The 20,488-nt window shown below is 40.6% G+C and overlaps 4 protein-coding genes and 1 non-coding gene across 5 annotated transcripts; 4 read left to right on the plus strand and 1 right to left on the minus strand.

The window, feature by feature from the left end:
• Nucleotides 1-838: 838 nt before the first annotated feature.
• On the plus strand, nucleotides 839-3,871 carry aqp8a.1 (aquaporin 8a, tandem duplicate 1). Its single transcript, XM_071899446.2, has 5 exons — nucleotides 839-1,125; nucleotides 1,659-1,785; nucleotides 2,273-2,487; nucleotides 2,789-2,923; nucleotides 3,611-3,871. Exons 1-5 carry the CDS (start codon nucleotides 845-847, stop codon nucleotides 3,651-3,653), a joined length of 801 nt encoding a protein of 266 aa, XP_071755547.1. The 5' UTR covers nucleotides 839-844; the 3' UTR covers nucleotides 3,654-3,871.
• Nucleotides 3,872-5,215: 1,344 nt separating this feature from the next.
• aqp8a.2 (aquaporin 8a, tandem duplicate 2) lies at nucleotides 5,216-7,622 on the plus strand. Its single transcript, XM_071899447.2, has 5 exons — nucleotides 5,216-6,128; nucleotides 6,436-6,562; nucleotides 6,772-6,986; nucleotides 7,330-7,464; nucleotides 7,580-7,622. Exons 1-5 carry the CDS (start codon nucleotides 5,869-5,871, stop codon nucleotides 7,620-7,622), a joined length of 780 nt encoding a protein of 259 aa, XP_071755548.1. The 5' UTR covers nucleotides 5,216-5,868.
• A 402-nt stretch (nucleotides 7,623-8,024) lies between these two features.
• Nucleotides 8,025-10,128, minus strand: hbae5 (hemoglobin, alpha embryonic 5). The gene is made up of 3 exons (XM_071899444.2): nucleotides 9,946-10,128; nucleotides 8,786-8,993; nucleotides 8,025-8,252 (listed from the first exon to the last, which is right to left on the minus strand). Exons 1-3 carry the CDS (start codon nucleotides 10,038-10,040, stop codon nucleotides 8,124-8,126), a joined length of 432 nt encoding a protein of 143 aa, XP_071755545.1. The 5' UTR covers nucleotides 10,041-10,128; the 3' UTR covers nucleotides 8,025-8,123.
• On the plus strand, nucleotides 9,109-9,202 carry trnai-uau (transfer RNA isoleucine (anticodon UAU)). Its single transcript has 2 exons — nucleotides 9,109-9,146; nucleotides 9,167-9,202. It is a non-coding gene; the product is annotated as a tRNA-Ile (tRNA).
• Nucleotides 10,129-12,454: 2,326 nt separating the features above from the next.
• LOC139911838 (hemoglobin subunit beta-2-like) lies at nucleotides 12,455-13,704 on the plus strand. The gene is made up of 3 exons (XM_071899443.2): nucleotides 12,455-12,612; nucleotides 12,834-13,056; nucleotides 13,512-13,704. The coding sequence occupies exons 1-3, from the start codon at nucleotides 12,521-12,523 to the stop codon at nucleotides 13,638-13,640; spliced, it is 444 nt and encodes a 147-aa protein (XP_071755544.1). The 5' UTR covers nucleotides 12,455-12,520; the 3' UTR covers nucleotides 13,641-13,704.
• The last annotated feature ends 6,784 nt before the right edge of the window (nucleotides 13,705-20,488 follow it).

Here is a 20,488-nt window from a genome sequence, read left to right on the forward strand (position 1 = left end):
CGGTAGTTAAATATGTTGGTAAGATGAGGGTTAACGCTTTTTTTGGTCACTGCATAATTCCATTTGTGTTATTTCATAGTTTTGATGTCTTTACTTTTATTTGAAAATGTGAAAAATAGTAAAAATAAAGGAACACTAATAAAGGAACATTGTGTCCAAACTTTTGACTGGTAGTGTATGTCCTAATGGATTGGAATGCATTGACCTATGAGAGGCTTGCATTTATATTACATAATTATATTTGATTTATCATTTTGATAAATTACCCAGTTTGACCTTGTACAGCCGTTTCATAAACCACTGTTAATGGCATGTGGCCATGTGATGGCAGGCTAGACACAGATGTGAAATGTTCTTTAAGTGTACGCCTGACTTGAATTTGAGATTATGACAATTTTACATGCTTATATTTATATATCCTGAGGTATTTGTCATTGAAAGAATAATGTTTACTCACTGTTAAGGTGGGTATTAATATACTTACTCTTGATTTCACTGGTATTAATGAAACAATAGAAGCCTTGCTGTTCTCATCTTTATCTGTCCATCAATGTTCTCTGATAGTCAGCAACACCAGTTGCTAATCATTTTTATGAGCTCATAGTCTTTTCGTGGGTTAGTGCCAATAAGTATGAGAGCATAAACAATTGCAGGAAGGTGGGGCATCAGGAAAAAAATGGGGATGTGCGTATGTCCTTTATGCATTAGAAAAACTCCCACAACTCATCCTAAGACTACCTAAATGTGCATACATAACATTCCACTTGACCAGAGCACCTAGAGCAGGCAGTGGCTGACCGGTGATCCTGACACTCAGCACATACAGCTGCTTTTCCAAGTCAAGATGTCAGTGACAGAATCCAAGTCTGAGGTCTTCACCATAGCCGGTGCTGATACAGGAGAGACGACAACAGAGAAAGGCAAAAACAACCCGAAGCAGAAGATTTGCACCATCTATGAGCAGTATGTCCAGCCGTGCCTCGCTGAGCTGTTTGGGACTACGCTGTTTGTGTTTGTGGGGTGCGCATCGGTCATCGGGAACGTGGGGGTGCAGGGCTCCATCCAGCCTGCAGTGGCTCATGGACTGGCGCTGGGAGTGCTGATCATGGTGCTGGGGCAAATCAGGTAAACACTAATGAAATTTTGTGTTCACTAATGTTTGATATTTGATCTGTAAGGCTGATCAATTCTCATTTCCATAATATTGGAAAGGCCTACATCATATAATCTTAAGATTTGTCTTATGAAATTCCTCCACAAATCTTCTGTATAGAATAGAATGAAATGTATAGCATTTGGTGGACTCTTTAATCCAAAAGAAGTAAATCTTAGTGTTTGCTTTAACCTCTTTGGAGTACCAGGTGGGTGGAGTTTACTGCATTTCTAATAATGTCAGGTAAATTGTGACAGCAGACAATACTTTCAAATGCTTTCCTGCATCTATTTAACCTCCATAGTTTTGTCCTGTGTGAGACCCATATCTGGTACTCCAAGAAGGTTAAAACAAATACAAACAATCATTTGCAAATGCTGTTTTAACCCAGGTCTTATGCATACGTGTCATTATCATTATCACTTTTTATTACCATTCACATGACATGCATTTACGTATCTGCTTGTGAGGGACATAACAGTAAAGTTTATCATGTTGTTTTTAGTGGAGGGCACTTTAACCCCGCGGTGTCTCTGAGCGTCTACCTGTGTGGAGGGATGGAGCTGACCCTGCTGGGGCCCTACGTCCTCGCTCAGCTGTCTGGGGGGATGATCGGCGCTGGTTTGGCTAAGGTAAGAAGAAACAGACTGTACACTATGCATTGCATAATAGTCCGCATTGCATTTTTCAATAATCTGGCAATTAACCACTGCAGAATAGATCATTTTTGAGTATCTCACAAACAACTGGTATTACAATTCTTCATTCCTGACACAAGGTAATGTGAAGCTGTGATATAAGTGATATTCTTTTTTTTAATATATATATACAGTATATATATATATACTTTATTGTGTTATTCAAAAGTCAATTACATTACTAGGTTTAACAATTCTTACTGTTCAGACACATTTTTCATTTATTCATTTTTATGCTGTAGGATAAAGAAAGAAGTGAAGTGGGAAAGGCAAAGAAAGAGAAAAAATGATATGTGATATTCACTGATTACATTATCTCAGCCAAACCCATTTCAAACATTACTCCTATAGAATGGGAATAAATGGAAAAGAGAGATGTCATATTGATCTAATTCTAATGTTCTTTTCGTTCTGCTTCCAGGCTATTTACCCCTCCCCGATGTTCATGGTTTCCTCTGGAGGAGCCTTCAACGTGGTGAAAACCACCGGCGCTCTGGGCGGAGCCACGGTGGCAGAGATGATGATGACTCTGTTCCTGACCACGGTGGTGTGCATGGGGGCCGTCAACAGCCGAACACGTTCACAGTCGGCTCCTTTCTGCATCGGCCTCACGGTGACAGCCAGCATACTGGCTGGGTAAGGACTTCAGCAGAACCAGGGGTGTAGCTAGGAATTATGGGTCCCTATGCTCAGAAAGTTGACTCTGGGCCCCCCTCCTCTTGTCGCCACACCACCATTATTCCAGCTAGGAAAAACATCTATATGTCTACCCATCCACAGCTCAAATAGACAATAGACATAGACAATTATCAGACGCATCCCTAATTGAAATGAATGGGTTTTGGGCGTTACCCTGATCGAGCTCATCAGCTGTCATCATAACCAAACTTTCACCAGTATTCCTCTGTTCATTGCTGTGTGTTGTCTGTTGTTTCAGAGGGTCGGTGTCTGGAGCCTGTATGAACCCGGCCCGAGCGCTCGGCCCGGCAGTGGTGGCCAACTACTGGGACCATCACTGGATCTACTGGGTGGGACCCACCTGTGGCGCACTGCTCACTGTCAGCTTCATTCGGTAGGTATACAGTGGGAGCATTCAGGGCAGAAATTGTTTGAAGGCCACTTTTACTATTTTAAAGGCAGACTAAATTTTTGGAACAGAATAAAACCTCTAAATGATGGTTGGTTACTTGCCAAAGGGACTAACAAAACTTACCATCTATAGCCAAAATTTACCAGCATTTGGTAAAGCCTAGTGACTTTTAAGATTAGAACATATGTCTGAAATTGCCATCTGCTATTGGCAAAGATCAGCCAATAGCAGATGGCAATTTCAGTAGCATGCTTTTCACCATTAGATGTCAGGCTTTACACAGATTTGGGTTTGTGGTTTAGTTACTCTTTAAACCTCAGTGGGCGGGGCCAAAGAGCAACAGTTTTTCAGAACAGAAGTTAGCTAACTAGCAACTTCCTCTCTCTTGCCTCTTTCGCTGGGTTTCAATCTGATGTTACTTAACCAGAATTAATTTTTAATTCTTTGACTCAATATACACAAAATGACACAATATACCGATGACTGAGGTATAGGTATATCACAGTATTTGTATTGGTAATGTTTACTTGGCTATATTAGTTGAATCAAGCTATTATTGATGATGGAATGTGATTTATTAACATGGCTGTGAATCATATATAGCATGTATGGCAATGATCCAACTTCACTGTGATCTATTCACTAATTTAAAGTATTTCTCTCATGCAGGTTGCTGTTTGGTGACCAGAAGACTCGAGTCATGTTGAAGTGAATGTCTAATTTATTAAAAAGGGGGTACCTCCCAACTTGTTCGATGACAGCTTTTCCGTTTGGATGTTATATAAAAGGTTTATGCATTACACAGAGAATTGGATTGTAGCCTATTACTTAAATTTGTGTGTAAACATATTTTGAGTGCCTTTGGATCGGCTCCCTTTGCATTCTGAAATGTTAGCTTTTTTAAATGAAAATTTTGAATTATATATTTCATGTTGCAATAAAGTGTTTTATGGTATGGTTGTGATCCACTGTGATACTATTTATGTGGACTTTATATGAGTTTGGCAAAGGCAAGAACAGTTTGAATGGAATTTTGATAATAAATTATATACCTTGAACAAATGATCACACTTTTCTGTTATCTATTTACAGACTTTTTATAATCATTGTTTGGTTCAAAGTCCTTGAATGGAAAACCATGCTTTGATAGTTTTATTACTTAAAAGATGGTGCAAGGACAGGGCATTGTACTACACAATAAAGCTAGATTAGAATCATAAAGCAATGCCCTTGGATGAAACATGGCACTGTTTCATTACTTACAATGAATACTGAAAACATTTACATTCCAAAACTATGCATATGCATCCTGATAAATGGACGAGGATGATGATGATGATGATGAGGATGATGATGATGATGATGAGGATAAGGATGAGGATGATGATGATGATGATGATGATGATGATGATGATAATTTGCACATAGCAATGTCCACCTCCTTCATTAAAATTAATAATGAAAAGATATGCTTTCCAAAACTATGCATATGCATCCTGATAAATTGATCATACTGACAGTAATGATGACGATGATGATAATAATGAAGAAGATGGATCAGCACCATTGCTGCAGTCCTTTTAAACCGACGTCACCTCATTGCATCTATGTAACATTGTGAGAGTATATAGACACATACACACATAGGACATAGGACATTGCATAACACTTTTTGTAGCTCCTTAATTACATTGAATAACGATTTGTGACAAAATGTATGCATGTGCATCCTGACAAAGTGATGATGATGAGGATGATGACTGATCAGACTCAGACTCAGAGTCTAGTATTATAATCCCTGTAGGGCAATTGGTGTGCAGCAATTTACAATACAAAACACACACACCCATACATGAACATAATACAAAGGGTCACAATTGCATGTGGTAAAGTGCTTAGTGCCTATGCTGCTGTAGGACTTCAAGGTCAAGTTTGTTTATTTATAAAGCCCTTTATCACATGCATGTCTCAAAGGACTTTACAGAGAATGAGGCTAACTAGATCTAACTGATCAAACATCAGGAAGTGCAGAAGACACACAAAAACAGATTATAGCAAGACAAAACAGCCTAGCTATTCTACATAGCCTAACCTGCCCGGCTCCACCAGCCTTAGACCCTCAGTGCATGCAAGGAAAAACTTCCAAGAAAAATGGAAGAAAGCTTGGACAGACCGAGTCACAGAGCGATCCTCTACCGGGACGGCTGAGCATGCAATAGGTGCCGGGACAAACAGTAACAATAACGTGGGCGATAATGACAAGAGAAAAACAGAAAAACTTCTCCTTCTCCTTATGTACTGTTTAGTAAATTGATGGCTGAGGGAACGAAGCTATGTTTGTATTTATTGGTCCTAATCTTAGGCAGTTGCTATTGGACACCTGAGGACAGAGAGAGAAATTCAGGATGAATCTAGGGCAGCGCTTGGATCCCTCTAATTCTGATCTGACCTGATCTGCACCCATTGACTGTGGGACGGCCTTGAGCAGCTCGGTTTAAACATTATCAACCCTACGTCTTAAAAAAAGGTCACCTTGATGATTTCTTGGAGAGCTGTCAGATTTGTCTCGACTCCATCTAAAGACAAGCTCAGGTAGGCGGAAAAGAGTTGAAGATCAGAATCAGTCTGAGGTCAAGGTACTGGCTGGGGGAACGCATTGATATAAGAAACCTTCCAATATCTTTCGCCTTTGATGTTTTATGATCTGTGATGCAATACCAATCCAGCCTCCCAACTGTTGGCTGTGATTATAAATGATCACAACACCTTCCTGTGCCCTTCACTTAGTCTGCAGGCTGAGTCGAGGAGGTACTGGAGGTGCACAGGCAGGCGAAGAGCTATCTTTCTTAACGAGATCATCTGTGAGAGCTTTCCTAGAACCCAAGTAGAGTCTCTCAGGAGTAAAACAAAACCTGAGAACAGCCACGATGGGAGTCGAGAAAATGGAAATGGAGGACACAGACTCTACTCTGATGGAGAAGGGCAAGAGGTCGCCCATTCCCAGAGCTCCCAACAAGTACGAGAAGCTGTTCCAGCCCTGCCTGGCCGAGATCGTGGGGACCATGTTCTTCGTCTTCATCGGCTGCGTGTCTGTCATCGAGAACGTCCCGGCAGCTGGCAGGGTGCAGCCGGCGCTGGTGCACGGCCTGGCAGTGGCAATAATGGTGGCAGTCATGGATAACATCAGGTAAAGCTTGTTTTTGTTGTTCAGAATCATATGCTCTGTGAAAATGGCATTGCATTTACAGTTTGTCTTCTCAACCACAGAATGAAGGAATGAAGGAATGCTGCTTTATGTTTGTGTGCAGTCACTGAATACGTGTTGAGTCTTATCTTATCTTTGTAGCATTATCATTAACCCCACACACAAGTAATACATATATGCATAGTTTGAGTAAAATGGATCTCCTGCAGTTTGCATTGTCTCTGCCTTTTAAAGCCACAGTCTTCCACTTGCTCTCAGCCTTTTCTCTGTTGCTTCTCTCTTTTCCCAGCGGTTCCCATTTCAACCCGCCCTTCACCATTGCCATCTACCTGTGTGGAGGCATGGAGTTGATGATGGTGGGTCCGTACCTCGTCAGCCAGCTGATTGGAGGAGTGCTGGGGGCTGGAATGGCAAAGGTCAGTTGGAAGCCGATTTGAAAGGAAGCACAGAGATAAAGCCGTTCATTATCCGTAGTGAAATTGCACAACAGTATGATTCTTGCAGGATGTGATAAGATGCATGTTTGGACACTTTTGCACACACAGCTGCATGACTTTAACTATGAAGTTGACTGTGAATTCCTTGGGGAAGACAAATGCATATTTCTCACCCCGATCTTTCACAGATAATGGTGCCTGCAGACCGCTACTTCAACGCCACAGGAGCGGCGTTTGATATCCTCAAGTCAGAAAACCAGCTGCCCGGTGCCGTCTTTGGAGAGGTTGCCATGACCTGCTTGGTCACCATGGTGGTGCTGCTGGTGGCCGTCAACAGCAAGACCAAAACACCCTTGGCTCCTTTCCTGGTGGGCTGCACCGTCATCATCAACATCCTGGCTGGGTGAGATAAGAGAGCTTCTGGGAAAGGGCTGAGACCTGAGTTACTGTTGTATCCCCCATAGAATGTGTTATATGTGTGCTAGACATGTCACATCATTGTTATCTACGTCTGTGTTACATATTATTACACTGAACTTGATTAAAATTGAAAGACTCCCCACACTCCCCAAAAAACAGCTACTATTTCTATATCCAACTATCCTTTAATTGGGTCAATGACAAATAAGTTTTTCAAAATGGAAAAAAAAAGCTGACCAGAAAAAAAAAGACCAAAAATGGATTTCAAATGCAATTTGAAGTCCTTGACCCAGTTGCTGGACTAATTCTGCTGTTTCCTGGTGCAGGGGCGATGTGTCAGGAACTTGTCTGAACCCTGCCAGGGCTTTTGGCCCGGCTGTGATGGCCAACTACTGGACCTACCACTGGGTTTACTGGGTGGGACCAATAGGAGGAGGCCTGGTGGCTGCTGCATTGCTCAGGTAAGAGAAGGCAGAATGGATTGGATTTTGTCTCTTCATCATGGGCTAATCCTCAAATAAATCAAATGACAAGAGAGATAACACCAAAATCGAAATGTCTCTCCTCTCTTTGCAGGCTCGTTCTTGGTGACGAGAAGATACGAGTCGTTATGAAATGATCGCACCTCTTTTGTATGATAATTAGCTCCATTCTTACTCTGAAGACAATGAAGCTGGAGACTTTGTGTGTTTGAAACTCGGCACACCAGCAGATGTCAGTAGATACTTGTCCATGTCATGTCATGCCTTAACGCCCTGTAGCCTTTCTGTTGTTAATAGTTTTCTTATTTCGCTGATGCCAGACTGCCTGCTCTGTAGATCATGTTCCGGAATGAAATAAAGACATATAGACAAAACATGGGTGATCTCCTCATTTGTTTCCCCGCCTACAAAGACCATAAAGAAAGGCTGTAAAATACTTTGGATCAGACCGTTGAATGATATTATTGTTTGAGGCTGGCGCAGGTATAAAGTCATAAAAGCACTAGAGGCCAGATATAAATGACAGACAACCTTATCAGTTATGTTTATTATGCAATTTATTCTTTAATTTTTCACCAAGAGTTACAAGGCCATGTAAGGTATTTCCAGCTGGAGCAGGAATCCCTCCTGGCTGCGGCTCAGCGGTATTTCTCAGACAGAGCCAGAGCCACATTGGCCAGGAACTTGTCAAAGGCGACGTGGACCTCCGGGGTGAAGTCATTAGGGAACATGATGGCGAGCACCACGAGGATGTTGTGGTTCAGGATCTGTGGATGAGAGAGGAACCAATTTATAGCAAAACAAAGCCATCTTTACCAGTCCTTTAGTGGAGTTTGAAGTCTTAAAAATCCAATTTTTCTTAAAACAAGCGAAGAAATGTGCTAATGGGGTGAGGCAATGTCACTTCTTTACAATGTAAATTAATTTGTTTCAACAATTTTCTTGAATCAAGTCAGATTAGATTCATACTAGTGGAGGGATCTGCCTTGTTCCAAGATAGGATCGTTTTAAGAAAATCTGACTGAATTGGAAACACGTGAAATTATCTCGCTCAGCTGGCAGATTATTTCGTTTGTTTAAGAAAAATACGTTTTTGAGAATGAAAGCTTGACTTTATGACTTGTTAAGGTGGAGATTTCTGCAGCGCTCCTGGGTAATTTACGCGCAAAGTACCCGTGTGTAAAAGCCAGTTAGTTTTGTGCGTTTCGATGAGACCGAATCTGAACTGTAATTATGAATTTAAAGTCAATCTCAGTACAAGACAGTCTACCTTTGCCGGTGTGTTTGAGTCCTGTCTCACCTTGAAGTTGGCCGGGTCCACCCGCAGCGTGAAGGCGTGCAGCTCGCTGAGCTCCAGCAGGCCGCCACACAGGTCGTCAATCTTGGCCACCGCGTCGGCGACTCCCCCCATCACCACCTTTCCGTGGTTCTTCACCGGGGCGGACTTGGGGCCCAGGTCTGACCAGTGGGAGAAGTAGGTTTTGGTTTGCGGATAGACGGCGATCATCCTGCCGGGGTGGAGATGATGAAGCTGAAATCAGTTACAAGTGGTCGACATTTGGAGGGCTAGTCTGATTTCGAATGAGCAAACTAGATCTACGACATATGTATTTAAATGTATGGGCTCCAGTGGCGCAATCGGTCAGCGCGCGGTACTTATAAGACAGTATCCTGCAGAGTAATGCCGAGGTTGTGAGTTCGAGCCTCACCTGGAGCAACGAACTGCTTTTGGTTAATAATTCACAGACTAAATTGGAAAGAGACGCAGCACCAGGAATACAAGTTTACGTTTATTTGTAAGCAGTATTGGGGGTAACTTGTTACTTTGTAACGCGTAATAGTATTCAGATTACTTATTTGTGGTAACTAGAAACTTAATGCGCTATTTTCAATTGGTGTAGCCTACTTGGTTATTAATTACTTTTTAAAATTAGAACTTCGGTACTTTTATTTTCCTTTCATACCTATTGTTGCATTTTTGTGGCATCACGTGCCAACAAGCTGCTAATTTAAAGGCAGTCTAGTCTGCTTAGTATAAATGAGATTGTCTTATACTGTTATAAAATCCCAAGACCAAAGCTTTTGCTCTGATTAAATAATGACACAATTGACAGCACGAGCCATATTGCAACGGCGTGTTTTTGAAGTGGGTAACGCAAAGTAGCCTACTGTAATGAGTTACTGTTAATAGAGTAGCCTAACTTTGTAACTTAACCAGTTCATGTCTAAGATGTAACGAATTAAAGTAACGAATTATTTTTAAAAGTAACTTTCTCCAACAACGTTTAAGAGACAGTTGGCGGCAGACGCAGCAGGCATCACGATCACCTTCTGTCACCTTCTACCAGGTGAACCACTCCTTAGCTGCATAGACACATGGTATTATACAGCATGTCATAAAAACAAACATTCTGATATTAATTTCCTTTCATTAAACCCTGGGTGAAGCGTCATGGTTACCTGGCCAGAGCGGCAGCACCGATCTGATCCGCTCTCTTGGAGATCTTGGCCCACACGGCTTTGACGGTCGCCTTGTCTTTGTCAGTCAGACTCATGTTTGGTCTCTCTGCTTCTCTTCCCTGAATCAGATGATGATGCCGTTGGGTTTGTTTTGACGGTACTAGCTGCCAAAACAGCAGGCCATCTGCTTAAATTCAGTTGGCTGGGGGTCCCACCCATGACTGGATGCCAAGTCGCATCTCCTGCCGGTCGGCCGCCCTGTCCGGCTGATAGAAGCCTCCGTGGCGCGGAGCCAACAAGGTGAAGCGATATCAGCTGCTGCTCACATCATGGGCGGACACCTGTCGCATCTTAATCTGAACGAGTCCATGCTTGATCGGGTGTTTTTTATCAGTATGATGGAGACTTGAGATCAAACAAAAGTTGGCAGAAATGTATTTGGAGGACACATTAAAAACAACAACAACAACAACAGCAACAAAAACACATTACGGACAGCATTCAGGATCAATGTTCCGTCTGAGCTGATAGTTTGGTGACCTGCTGTTTGTCTAAGAATCTAGACAATTTTTATTTTGTCAGTCATCAAAAATTGCCTAATTTGCCCAGTTGCCCGAGTTTAGTTAGTTTTGAAGTTAAACTCTGCCTTACCTTCTTGCCTATAGTGAATTGACGCTGCTGGTTGACTTCAATAAAACTGATACCAAATATCCCCAAAGTGGATCAAAATAGATGCTGCACTTGCACCACGCATTGCAATACCCGCCTGTAACACTACAGGTAAAATAATAATAATTAAAATTAAATAAAACAAAAACGCAATAGGTGGATACTGCATAGCCTGTTAAATGTGGTTATATGATGAATCCACTGATTCCTTAATCAGCTGCACTGAAGGGCAAACACTTCAAATCGATTTTATATTTAAGTTTGTTTGCCTTTCAGTCAATATAAATCTTGAAATAAACGCGCACTGTAACCTATCAACCCGTTTAATGTCAGTAACATAGAAATATGAGTCTTTTCAGAAGATAAAACCAACAGACTTGCTGTTTTGAAAAGTTGTTTTGGGTCGGTCTCCTTTTTGTCATCACGGACTTGAGTTCATGGTTGACCCAACTTTTATTTGAACACCGCATCACCTCAGTAAAGTGCTGTGGGGTTTAGTATGGCATTGTACCGTGTGAGAATACTTGATGTATTTGTACAAGAAATGAGCTTTCCATCCTTCCCAGCTGACTGCAGTTCGTTCTTGGTCTTAGATTTAATCAACAGGAGAGTTTGGCCTGCAAACTACAGATTTTTGGAGGATTTCTTTGATTTTCATGTAGTTTCATAGCTTCACTTTTATTGAATATAAGACTACGATGTGTAATTTCAGGCTCCTGGTTTGTTAAAACTATATTATACTCTATTATAAAAAATCTGATTAATGCATCAGTAGATAGGCTACAGCAGATGCTGCGCTGAGTATTTTGTTGGAAGGGACTGGCAGAATTAGAATTAAACAAGTTAAATCAAATGTTGGCAGCCTGCAGCAGGATGCATGGTAATTATAGCCTACAATATTTCCTAAAATAAAAATAGTAGACTGGTCTTATCATTCTGCAGCTGTGAGGACTGTACTAGATTCAACAGTGATTTAATTTTTAAATTTGTCATTTTTGGCTCAGGCCATAAATTATTGCTCTATCAAGGGAAGAAAATAACGCACATAACCTTTATCACCGGGGTCAAATGTTTTCTTAATCAAAACATGCATAACTTTGGCACTGGATGCCCGGGCGGAGGGCACGTGCTGCTGCAGATAACACGGGCATGGTTTTATAGATAACGCATTGGTGTGAAACACTGACGAATAGCCTATGAGTAAATTCACTGACACCATTAAATCGCCCAACTGTACGAACAACCCCCTCATCTCTCTGCATTTCTGTCTGCCTGCTAAATATTAAATAAAACATGAACCGTAAACGAAGGTCAGAGAGAAGAGGCAATGCACTGTGCAGGCGATCTCATTTGTGTTTTGCATATGCTCAAATAGTTTTGCTTGTATCGCTGCAATTTATTAACTCGGAATTCGGAATAATAAAATAATTAATTCGGAAAATGCCTAAAATTAAATAATAAAATGTATTGGAAGGGGCATTTTGTTAGGGGCAAGGGGCAGGTGCACCCAGAGCATTAATAAGCATTAACTAACCCTTAATTAACAGTTAACTAATGTGTCTGGTAATCATTTACTAATGGTGTTCATGTTAACTAAGGTATTAATTTATACATTATTTAATAGTTTATAAAGATGACTATTAAATAATGTATAAATTAATACCTTAGTTAACATAAACACCATTAGTAAATGATTACCAGACACATTAGTTAACTGTTAATTAATGTACCCTTATTGTAAAGTGTTACCAGCACACTTTATCTGAGACTTTTCATCTGCAGCCTATCACAGCTGCTTTTCCCTTCCGGGCGGGAGGAGTCTGAGAAATTTAAAGAAGAGAGGAGGGAGGGGGAGTTGAGGATTCCCATTCTCGTCTGACCCTGAACTAACCCATTAAGAGTCACCATGGTTGAATGGACAGAGAAAGAGCGCGCCATCATCAACGGCATCTTCGCCAACCTGGACTATGAAGATATCGGTCCCAAGGCTCTGACCAGGTAATGAATCTCTCCTGAAGCCTATAAGGCCAGTGATTTGATGTGTGTGTGTGTGTGTGTGTGTGTGTGTGTGTGTGTGTGTGTGTGTGTGTGTGTGTCTGGAAAATGCACTAAATCCTGGACAATGCTTCCACCTTCCAGCACGATTCCCATTTCCAAATCTCCAGTCCTGTTCCGCACCTGACTCGCAGCCAACCGGCCTGTTCGCTCTCTCCCCGCAGGTGTCTGATCGTTTACCCCTGGACTCTGCGCTATTTCGGCGCGGCCGGCAAACTGGACAGCGCCGAGGCCATCCTGAGTAACAAGTACGTCGCGGCGCACGGGATCAAGGTGCTGCACGGTCTGGACCGGGCCGTGAAGAACATGGACGACATCAGGAACACCTACGCCAGTCTGAGCGTCCTGCACTCCGAGAAGCTGCACGTCGACCCCGACAACTTCAGGGTAAAACACAACCTGCATGCACCTTTTTATTTTATTTTTTATGCAAGACCTTTCACTTCCACGCCAGCCCTTGTGCAAAAAAATCCAAGTTCATCTACAACACAGAGTCTATTTCAAAACATAAGCAAATGTGAAAGAATAATATATCCTGGCAAACTATTTCTCCTGGGACGAGCACATATATTTTAAAATATAAATACCCTATATTCATTGATTATAAGATCATATTAAAATAAATAAATAAATAAATAAAATCTAATAATAATATATAGGAGTAGATATGTGAATATATTCCATGACAAAATTATTTCTGTACCATGTATGTACATAGTCTAAATGCGTGTAAAAATGATATAAAGTGGACATTTTTGTAATATTGTATGCAAATATAGCCTATATTTTCGTATGAGATAATCTAAAGGTTATTGTTATTGTTTTCTTTTTTTATCCCGCAGCTGCTGGCTGACTGCCTCTCCATCGTCACCGCAGCCAAGCTGGGAAAAGCCTTCACCGCGGAGGTGCAGGCCGCCTGGCAGAAGTTCCTGTCGGTCGTGGTCTCGGCTCTGAGCCGGCAGTACCACTAGAGCCGCAGAGGACCGGAGCACATCCAGCTTCTGTCTTCTGTGTTTTCTCCTCAATAAACAACTACAGAATTTCACAGTGAAGTGAAATAAAAACAGCTATTTGTTTGTTGTCTTTTTTTTCCTTTTACGCGTAATTACGCACAGCCGTTATATTACGCAGAGCTTTGGTGCTTGGACTGAGAACAGTGCTGAAGTGAAATTAACTTCCCTAACGAGAAATCACTATAACATTCCTATAATATTCCTATAGGGACTCATATTGTGTCTATATGGTACTCTATAGTGAGTTAATCGTATTTTTCATCTCCTAACCATTTTATTATTGTTATAATATTCCTATAATATTCCTAAAGCAACTATAATGAGTGTGTGCTGGAGTTCATCTCCTGTGGATTAGGATTTTCTGTGGTATAATTCTGACCTTTCTGCATGACAGTTTACTGTTTTGCTTGGATATTTGTATAGCAGCCTCTCGCCTACTATCATATCAAAAATTACGATTAGCGACTAGACCTATAGCCTATTGCTTTTGCTTAAGGGGTCGTCCTGTATTAAATACATATATGCAGATTAAATAATTGCCAGTGAAGAGATTAGAGTGATTAGTGCACTGGTCACTTTTTGGGGAAATGTATCCAAGATCAAAATAGCACAACAGCGCATGAGTCACAAAACTGAAGGAATCACAACATTATGCTGCGAGATGTTTCCGGGGTCATTTAAGGACAACATGCATTGCAGTCATGTGAGGTCATGCAGGCTGCTGGAGACTATTACCGTTTGACGCTTGAACTCAACACGCACTTCAACTATCTAAGACTTTCTACAAGAAAACAGCTTGAACCGTCACTTCAATATGACGATTGAAGCACATCACAACACACATGCTGGCACTTAATAAACCACAGATGTTGTCGATGAAATGAGACAGCCAGCACTTTATTAATACTTTATTAATCAGAAACCACACATTTAACACTAGTTCACACAACCACAGAAAACACTATAGCGACACAAACTGCAAATTACAAAAAGCACAATGCTCAATGAACAAAGACAAAATAAAATGAAATAAAACTGTCATAGGTTTATATATAGGCTATTAAATTACAAACGGAGGATTAGCTACAATATTAAATTCTGATAATACAACCAGTGTATTACTGCCTAAGAATATCTCATTATGAATGCATGGCACCTGACTTTTCTGATGTTAAATGCTATATTTTGATGTGGACCATATTGCTAATTCAGCTATAGACTCGGCTGTATAAACTGGATAATCCATAACAAAGTTCACCAGGCAAGATGTAAGTTTTCCACCATGGAAATTTTCAGAAACATGACATATGTATTTTATTAATTAAGTTATTCACATCCGTTTTTCTGCATTGAAATTCGATTTTTATTCCTTTTATATTCTTTAACCACAGTACAGAGTAGCTGGCATAAAGTTGTTTGAATTCCTTTTTGTGCCTTTTGTGTTTTTATTCCAAATGACAGTAAACTCCTCAAGAGAACAGATGGAGTACACGCAGAGTCCAGCAGATGGTGCAATAATTAAAATAGAGAACAGCTGAGATACACATACATGCCATGTCCAGCAGATGGTGCTGTTTTACCAGAACTGGTGGAGTGTACTACGTGGGCGGTGCTATGTATTGACCCCGCCCCCCCCACACACCTGGCCCCGCGCCGTTCTGTGGGGTCCTGGAACTATTTCTTCAACAGTTTATCACAAGAGAAGCTGATGCAGCAGCATCCTGGTGGAAGAGAGTGTGTTTGCTCATTAAATCCACCAGGTGGCACCACATGCACTTCTGATCTCAAAGTCCCTTCACTTCCCTTCATGTTTATATTGAAGCTTCAGCAGTTTTTACCACCTGACCTCTTACTGACTTTTATCCACAGGCAAATCCAAGCCACCGTGGTGACAGTCTGTTAGTCTTAAAACATGCTTTAACTGTGGCGAATGGAAGAACATTTCACTTTCTATTTTTTATACTTTAGAGTTAAGGGACAGAAAGGACACTAAAAGAGGGGGTTAAGAATTTCACATGGTCTATAGTGGTCTACAACTTAGAGTCTGACTTCAAGTGGAAGCCACTGAGTTTACAAGTTCACATATCCCTGTTGTCTAGAACAGTGGTTCTCAACATGGGGTCCGGGGACCACCAGGGGTCCTTGACAGAGTTCCAGGGGGTCCCCAGCAAATTGATGAATTGTTGAACTTCAGAATTATTTCATTTACAAGAAGTTAACACAATTAGAGAATGTAGAAGAATGACTGTTTTGATTATAGTTTCACTGTTATCTCTCTACCTGCAATACAGATAGTCATGGGATTCTGGACAAAATCATATCTGACAATAAAAATATTCTCAGATTTTGGTCAGAGAGACAAAATCTCATCAAATGGGGGTCCGTGGCTCTAATGTGGTCTAAATTAGGGGTCCTTGATATGAAAAAGATTGAGAATCACTGAACTAGAACAGCCCTAATAGCAACTAATACAGTATGTGAACATGAACAACTTTGTGAAAAGCAGGAGGCAGAGAGCTGCGGCTGGAAGCTGATCAGTAACATGTGAAAGCTGCATGAACAAGAGGCTTTACATGCTGTAGCACACACTCATCTCCTCAGTTATACAACTATGGAACAAGATATTGGTTGATTTTAGGAAAATTATAATCACATGTTAAGTAAAAAACAATTTTGACAATAAAAAAAAAGTGTTTGAAACTGTGCTTGTTTGAAACCAATAAGATCAACGTTAATTTTATCTTAAATTGTTGGAAACATGATAGATGCTTAGCTTGGTGTGACATTAATAAAGTACCAAACAAAACAATGGTCCAAAGGAAAGATATTTGAACCTGTCAATCATCAACAACAGACTCGCAGGTGAACAACAATAAATTGATTCTGTCTAGTTAAATATCTCATTCATTTCATTTTCCAAATAAAATATCTGGTTTCTTGCACGTGATGCGATTACAAACATTAATATTCTCATTTTAAGGCATAGCTGTGTGTGTGTGTGTGTGTGTGATCCTGTACAGAGTGAATATCATTTCAGCAGCTGTCTTTGGTCAGCAGTGTGAATGTTTCTCTCTCCCTCCTCTATCTGACAAGAGACACTGAGGAACCAAACCCAACCCAGAACCCAGGGTAGAGTGGTTCAGTGAATGTGGAGTGGAAGGTGTGGATGTGGATCAGTGTGTCAGAGGAGACTCTGTAGAAGGACAGCGAGCCAGCAGGCCAGTCCAGATACACTGCTACTCTGTTAGAGTCAGAGGAGGAGATTCCTGTGGATACTAATGTCTTATTGCGACAGGCAGAGTAACCATAATGAGAGCAGACCAGACTCCAGGACTTTTCATTCCATCCAAGCCTGCAGTCAACACCCTCTCCTCTCCATCTGATTCCTCTGTAAGTCGCTCCTATATGAACCGCTTCTGTCCTCTCGACCTCCCAGTAACAGCGACCAGTCAGACCATTTCTACACAGCAGCTGATACCAGAAGTCAAATCTCTCTGGGTGATCAGGATGTGGCTGCCTCCTTTCTCACTACTGTCACCTTTCTGTTGTCTTCGGACAGGAAGAGCTTTCCGTGTGCTGTGTTTGGGTCCAGTGTGAGTTCACAGGCATTTTTATTCTAATATCTTCATTCACAGTAGGACTTGAATGAATAGATGTCACAAACTGCTGTGTAGAGGGACTTTCCATGTAAGCAGTTGAATGTTTGCTGCTTTGTTTTCCTGAATCAAACTAAATACACACTTACACTTCCTCACACCTGGTTTCAACCTCTGGACTCCACCATGGTCCACACTGTGGGGGAAACAAAGTCAGACCAGAATATTCTATTTGATGATAGAAACATAATCTTCCCTATGAAGGATTTTCCATACATCACTCATATCCACCATTAAACATGAATCAATACTCCTCAGCTTCTCAGTGTGACAGAGAAAATGTGTGTGACTCTCAGCCATTCTAGCAGATGTTGCCCCTCCAGACCTGAGAGAGTCCAGTCTCTAGTGTGGATCCTCCAGTCCAGCAGAGAGCAGCTTCACTCCTGAGGCTCCTGGATGATTGTAGCTCAGGTCCAGCTCTCTCAGATGGGACGGGTTGGAGCTCAGAGCTGAGGCCAGAGAAGCACAGCCTTCCTCTGTGAGCAGACAGCCTGACAGCCTGCACACACACACACACACACACACACACACACACACACACACACACACACAAACAAGATTTTTATTAGTAACCTACTGTGAAATTAGTTGTGATAATGCCGTCAAATTCTACCAAAACTGTAACTGCCTCAAATACAAACAGTTGGCTGATCAGCTTTGTGGTTTCATTTGCTCCAGTTTGAGAGTTCTCCACTCACTTTGTGACAGAATATCAGAAGTCCTTTCTGGTATTTTAGGGTTCAACAACTGAGGCAGCAAGGAGAGGAAAGAATGAAATGTCCTCATGGAAAGTCATTCACAGAGGCTAGGAAGTGATAACTGAGAGAAGCACTGTAATAGTAGTTTTCAAATTTGATGTGTGTAATTGTTTGTTAAGAAAATAAGCACAGTACAAAAGCATACTTTTATTTAAATTTGTTAGTAATATGGCTTAAGACAAAGTGCAAGATTAGTTACACCAAAAGGATAAACAACTACCAACCAAGCCGGAAACCGCAGCAGCGTGCCGACCTGGGCAGACAGTCTGCAGGCCGTCCGAGACCAGCAGCGTCTCGAGCGATCAATACTGCTGCCAAACTCGAGAATACTGTTCAGCAGCTATCTTAAATAACGTGGTGCTAAAGATCAGCTAATAAAAGTAAAAAGGTAATAAAAGTAAAATATGAAAATAAACAGAACAAAAAAAACCCAACTAATTAAAACTAACTGAACTATAGTAAACCTGCTTTTCAAGGGCGCAACCAATATTAATATTTCAGCTGCTGAGTGACGTAATATATATTTTTGTAACCAATTTTTGTATCTTATTTCCCCTTTTTGTTTATATTTATTCATTTATTTATTGTTTCATAATGCTATTTATTATCTATTTATTTATTGTATTTTTACTTTGACATTCGTTTTGTTATTCTGGTTTATTCATTGTATTGATCATAATAGCAATGCACTTGTCAGCAAAAATATGATATAGCTTAAGGTTTAGACCGATAAAAACACATAGAAACTGACAATTTGCCTGTGATGCAATGTCAAAGTTAGAATCACAGGAATTCAGAAGCGTGGTTGCATCTTCTGGAAAGAGTCAGGATCATTCAAACTAATTGATTATCAATATTATAAATATCTTATTAACATCAACTACATACATAACCTCTGCATTATCTAACCGAGGTTAGAAACATGGAAGATTTGTCCAATATTATTTTTAATTTATTCTATTTATATAAAAAAAATGTATTTACATTTTTTTTCAATATCTACAAACAAAACAAAAATAACAAAGCATAAACATTACAGTACACTCAGACATTCGGACATCTACGAGTACAGATGTATAAATGGTATATATAATTTTAATGTATTCTTAGAAAATGTATATTGCCATGGCTGCAGTCCTGCTGAACTATTTTTTATTGCGAAGCTTGTAAAAAAAATAAAAAAATAAAATCTAAATCAATATTACAAATGATTAATGTCATTGGTAGCCGTGTAATAAGCTGGATAATATAGCCTAAGATCAAGATCCCTCCGCGAAGGGCCTATTTTACGATAACAATAAATAAATGCACAAGAGCATCACCTCCGCCCTCTCTCCCTTCCCTCCCTCCCGTAGGATGCTGGCGGTGTACCCCCAGATCAAGTCCTACTTCGCCCACTGGAAGGACCCCTGGGACCCGGTTCCCCCCACGTCAGGAAGCACTGCATCACCGTCATGAGCGCGACGCCGTGGACAAGGTGGACAACCTGATCGGCGGCCTGCTCACCCTCAGCGAGCTGCACGCCTTCATGCAGGATCGACCCCGTCAACTTCAAGGTAGGCATCGGCTACGTCACACTTCTATTACAAGTAAAATTATATAACAAAGAGTGAGATAATTCCTCTGGTTTCCAATGCAAAATTCAAGAATTTTACTGAATCAAGCGTGATTTTCAGTGATCTGCCTTATTGGGCCTAATTGTAGCTTTAGGCAATTTAGACAGAATTGTACAAAACATAGACATTAAAATGATACGAAAAAGTAAGATATTACTTTTTAAAATATACACATAGCTTTAAAAAACATACTATCAAGGGATTTTAAGGGATTTATTCATGGGTTAATTGGTTCATGGATGGATACATAGTAATTAAGAGTTTCTTGTATGCCTTTGTGCATGGTTTACAGAGTTATTAATGAGTTATTAATGGAAAGTTTCTGTCTCCCTGAATTTTTCATTATATTATAAAGTAAAAGTTTAAGGGATTTTCGATCAGGTCTCCTCCATTAAAAACTCCCTTAACTAATTTTAAAGGGATTTTACATGAATTAAGGGGTGGATTAATGTAAATGAATGTAAATGTAAGGTTTAAACATATACAACGTTTGTATATTAGTTTATCATAGAAACTAATCAACTAATAATAAGTGAATAAAGATCGTTTCACATGTTACTTGGTAAGGAAAACCTGGCGGTGAGCTTCAGGCTGTTTCTCTGTCCGTGGTGCTGAAAAGACCCGACAGGCTTCTGTAAGAAAACAGCGCTGACATGGTGGAAGTGCAACAAAAACATTTCAAAACAACACAATGAATTTGAGATATATAAACACAACAGCACACGAATTATCATGTTAACAGAAAATAAATACGTTTTAGTATCAGGTATCATTTC

This window comes from Centroberyx gerrardi, chromosome 20 (genome assembly GCF_048128805.1).
Source record: "Centroberyx gerrardi isolate f3 chromosome 20, fCenGer3.hap1.cur.20231027, whole genome shotgun sequence".
NCBI lineage: Eukaryota > Metazoa > Chordata > Actinopteri > Beryciformes > Berycidae > Centroberyx > Centroberyx gerrardi.

Bases quoted from the DNA above. Each gene is read 5' to 3' on its own strand.
- aqp8a.1 (XM_071899446.2), top strand. From the start codon at position 845: ATGTCAGTGACAGAATCCAAGTCTGAGGTCTTCACCATAGCCGGTGCT. The intron at 1,786-2,272 runs GTAAGAAGAAAC...TTCTGCTTCCAG, and splicing joins TCGGCGCTGGTTTGGCTAAG to GCTATTTACCCCTCCCCGAT. The intron at 2,488-2,788 runs GTAAGGACTTCA...CTGTTGTTTCAG, and splicing joins ACAGCCAGCATACTGGCTGG to AGGGTCGGTGTCTGGAGCCT.
- aqp8a.2 (XM_071899447.2), top strand. From the start codon at position 5,869: ATGGGAGTCGAGAAAATGGAAATGGAGGACACAGACTCTACTCTGATG. The intron at 6,129-6,435 runs GTAAAGCTTGTT...CTCTTTTCCCAG, and splicing joins GCAGTCATGGATAACATCAG to CGGTTCCCATTTCAACCCGC. The intron at 6,563-6,771 runs GTCAGTTGGAAG...GATCTTTCACAG, and splicing joins TGGGGGCTGGAATGGCAAAG to ATAATGGTGCCTGCAGACCG.
- hbae5 (XM_071899444.2), bottom strand. From the start codon at position 10,040: ATGAGTCTGACTGACAAAGACAAGGCGACCGTCAAAGCCGTGTGGGCC. The intron at 8,994-9,945 runs GTAACCATGACG...CCACCCCGGCAG, and splicing joins GGTGCTGCCGCTCTGGCCAG to GATGATCGCCGTCTATCCGC. The intron at 8,253-8,785 runs GTGAGACAGGAC...TCTCATCCACAG, and splicing joins TGGACCCGGCCAACTTCAAG to ATCCTGAACCACAACATCCT.
- LOC139911838 (XM_071899443.2), top strand. From the start codon at position 12,521: ATGGTTGAATGGACAGAGAAAGAGCGCGCCATCATCAACGGCATCTTC. The intron at 12,613-12,833 runs GTAATGAATCTC...CTCTCCCCGCAG, and splicing joins GGTCCCAAGGCTCTGACCAG to GTGTCTGATCGTTTACCCCT. The intron at 13,057-13,511 runs GTAAAACACAAC...TTTATCCCGCAG, and splicing joins TCGACCCCGACAACTTCAGG to CTGCTGGCTGACTGCCTCTC.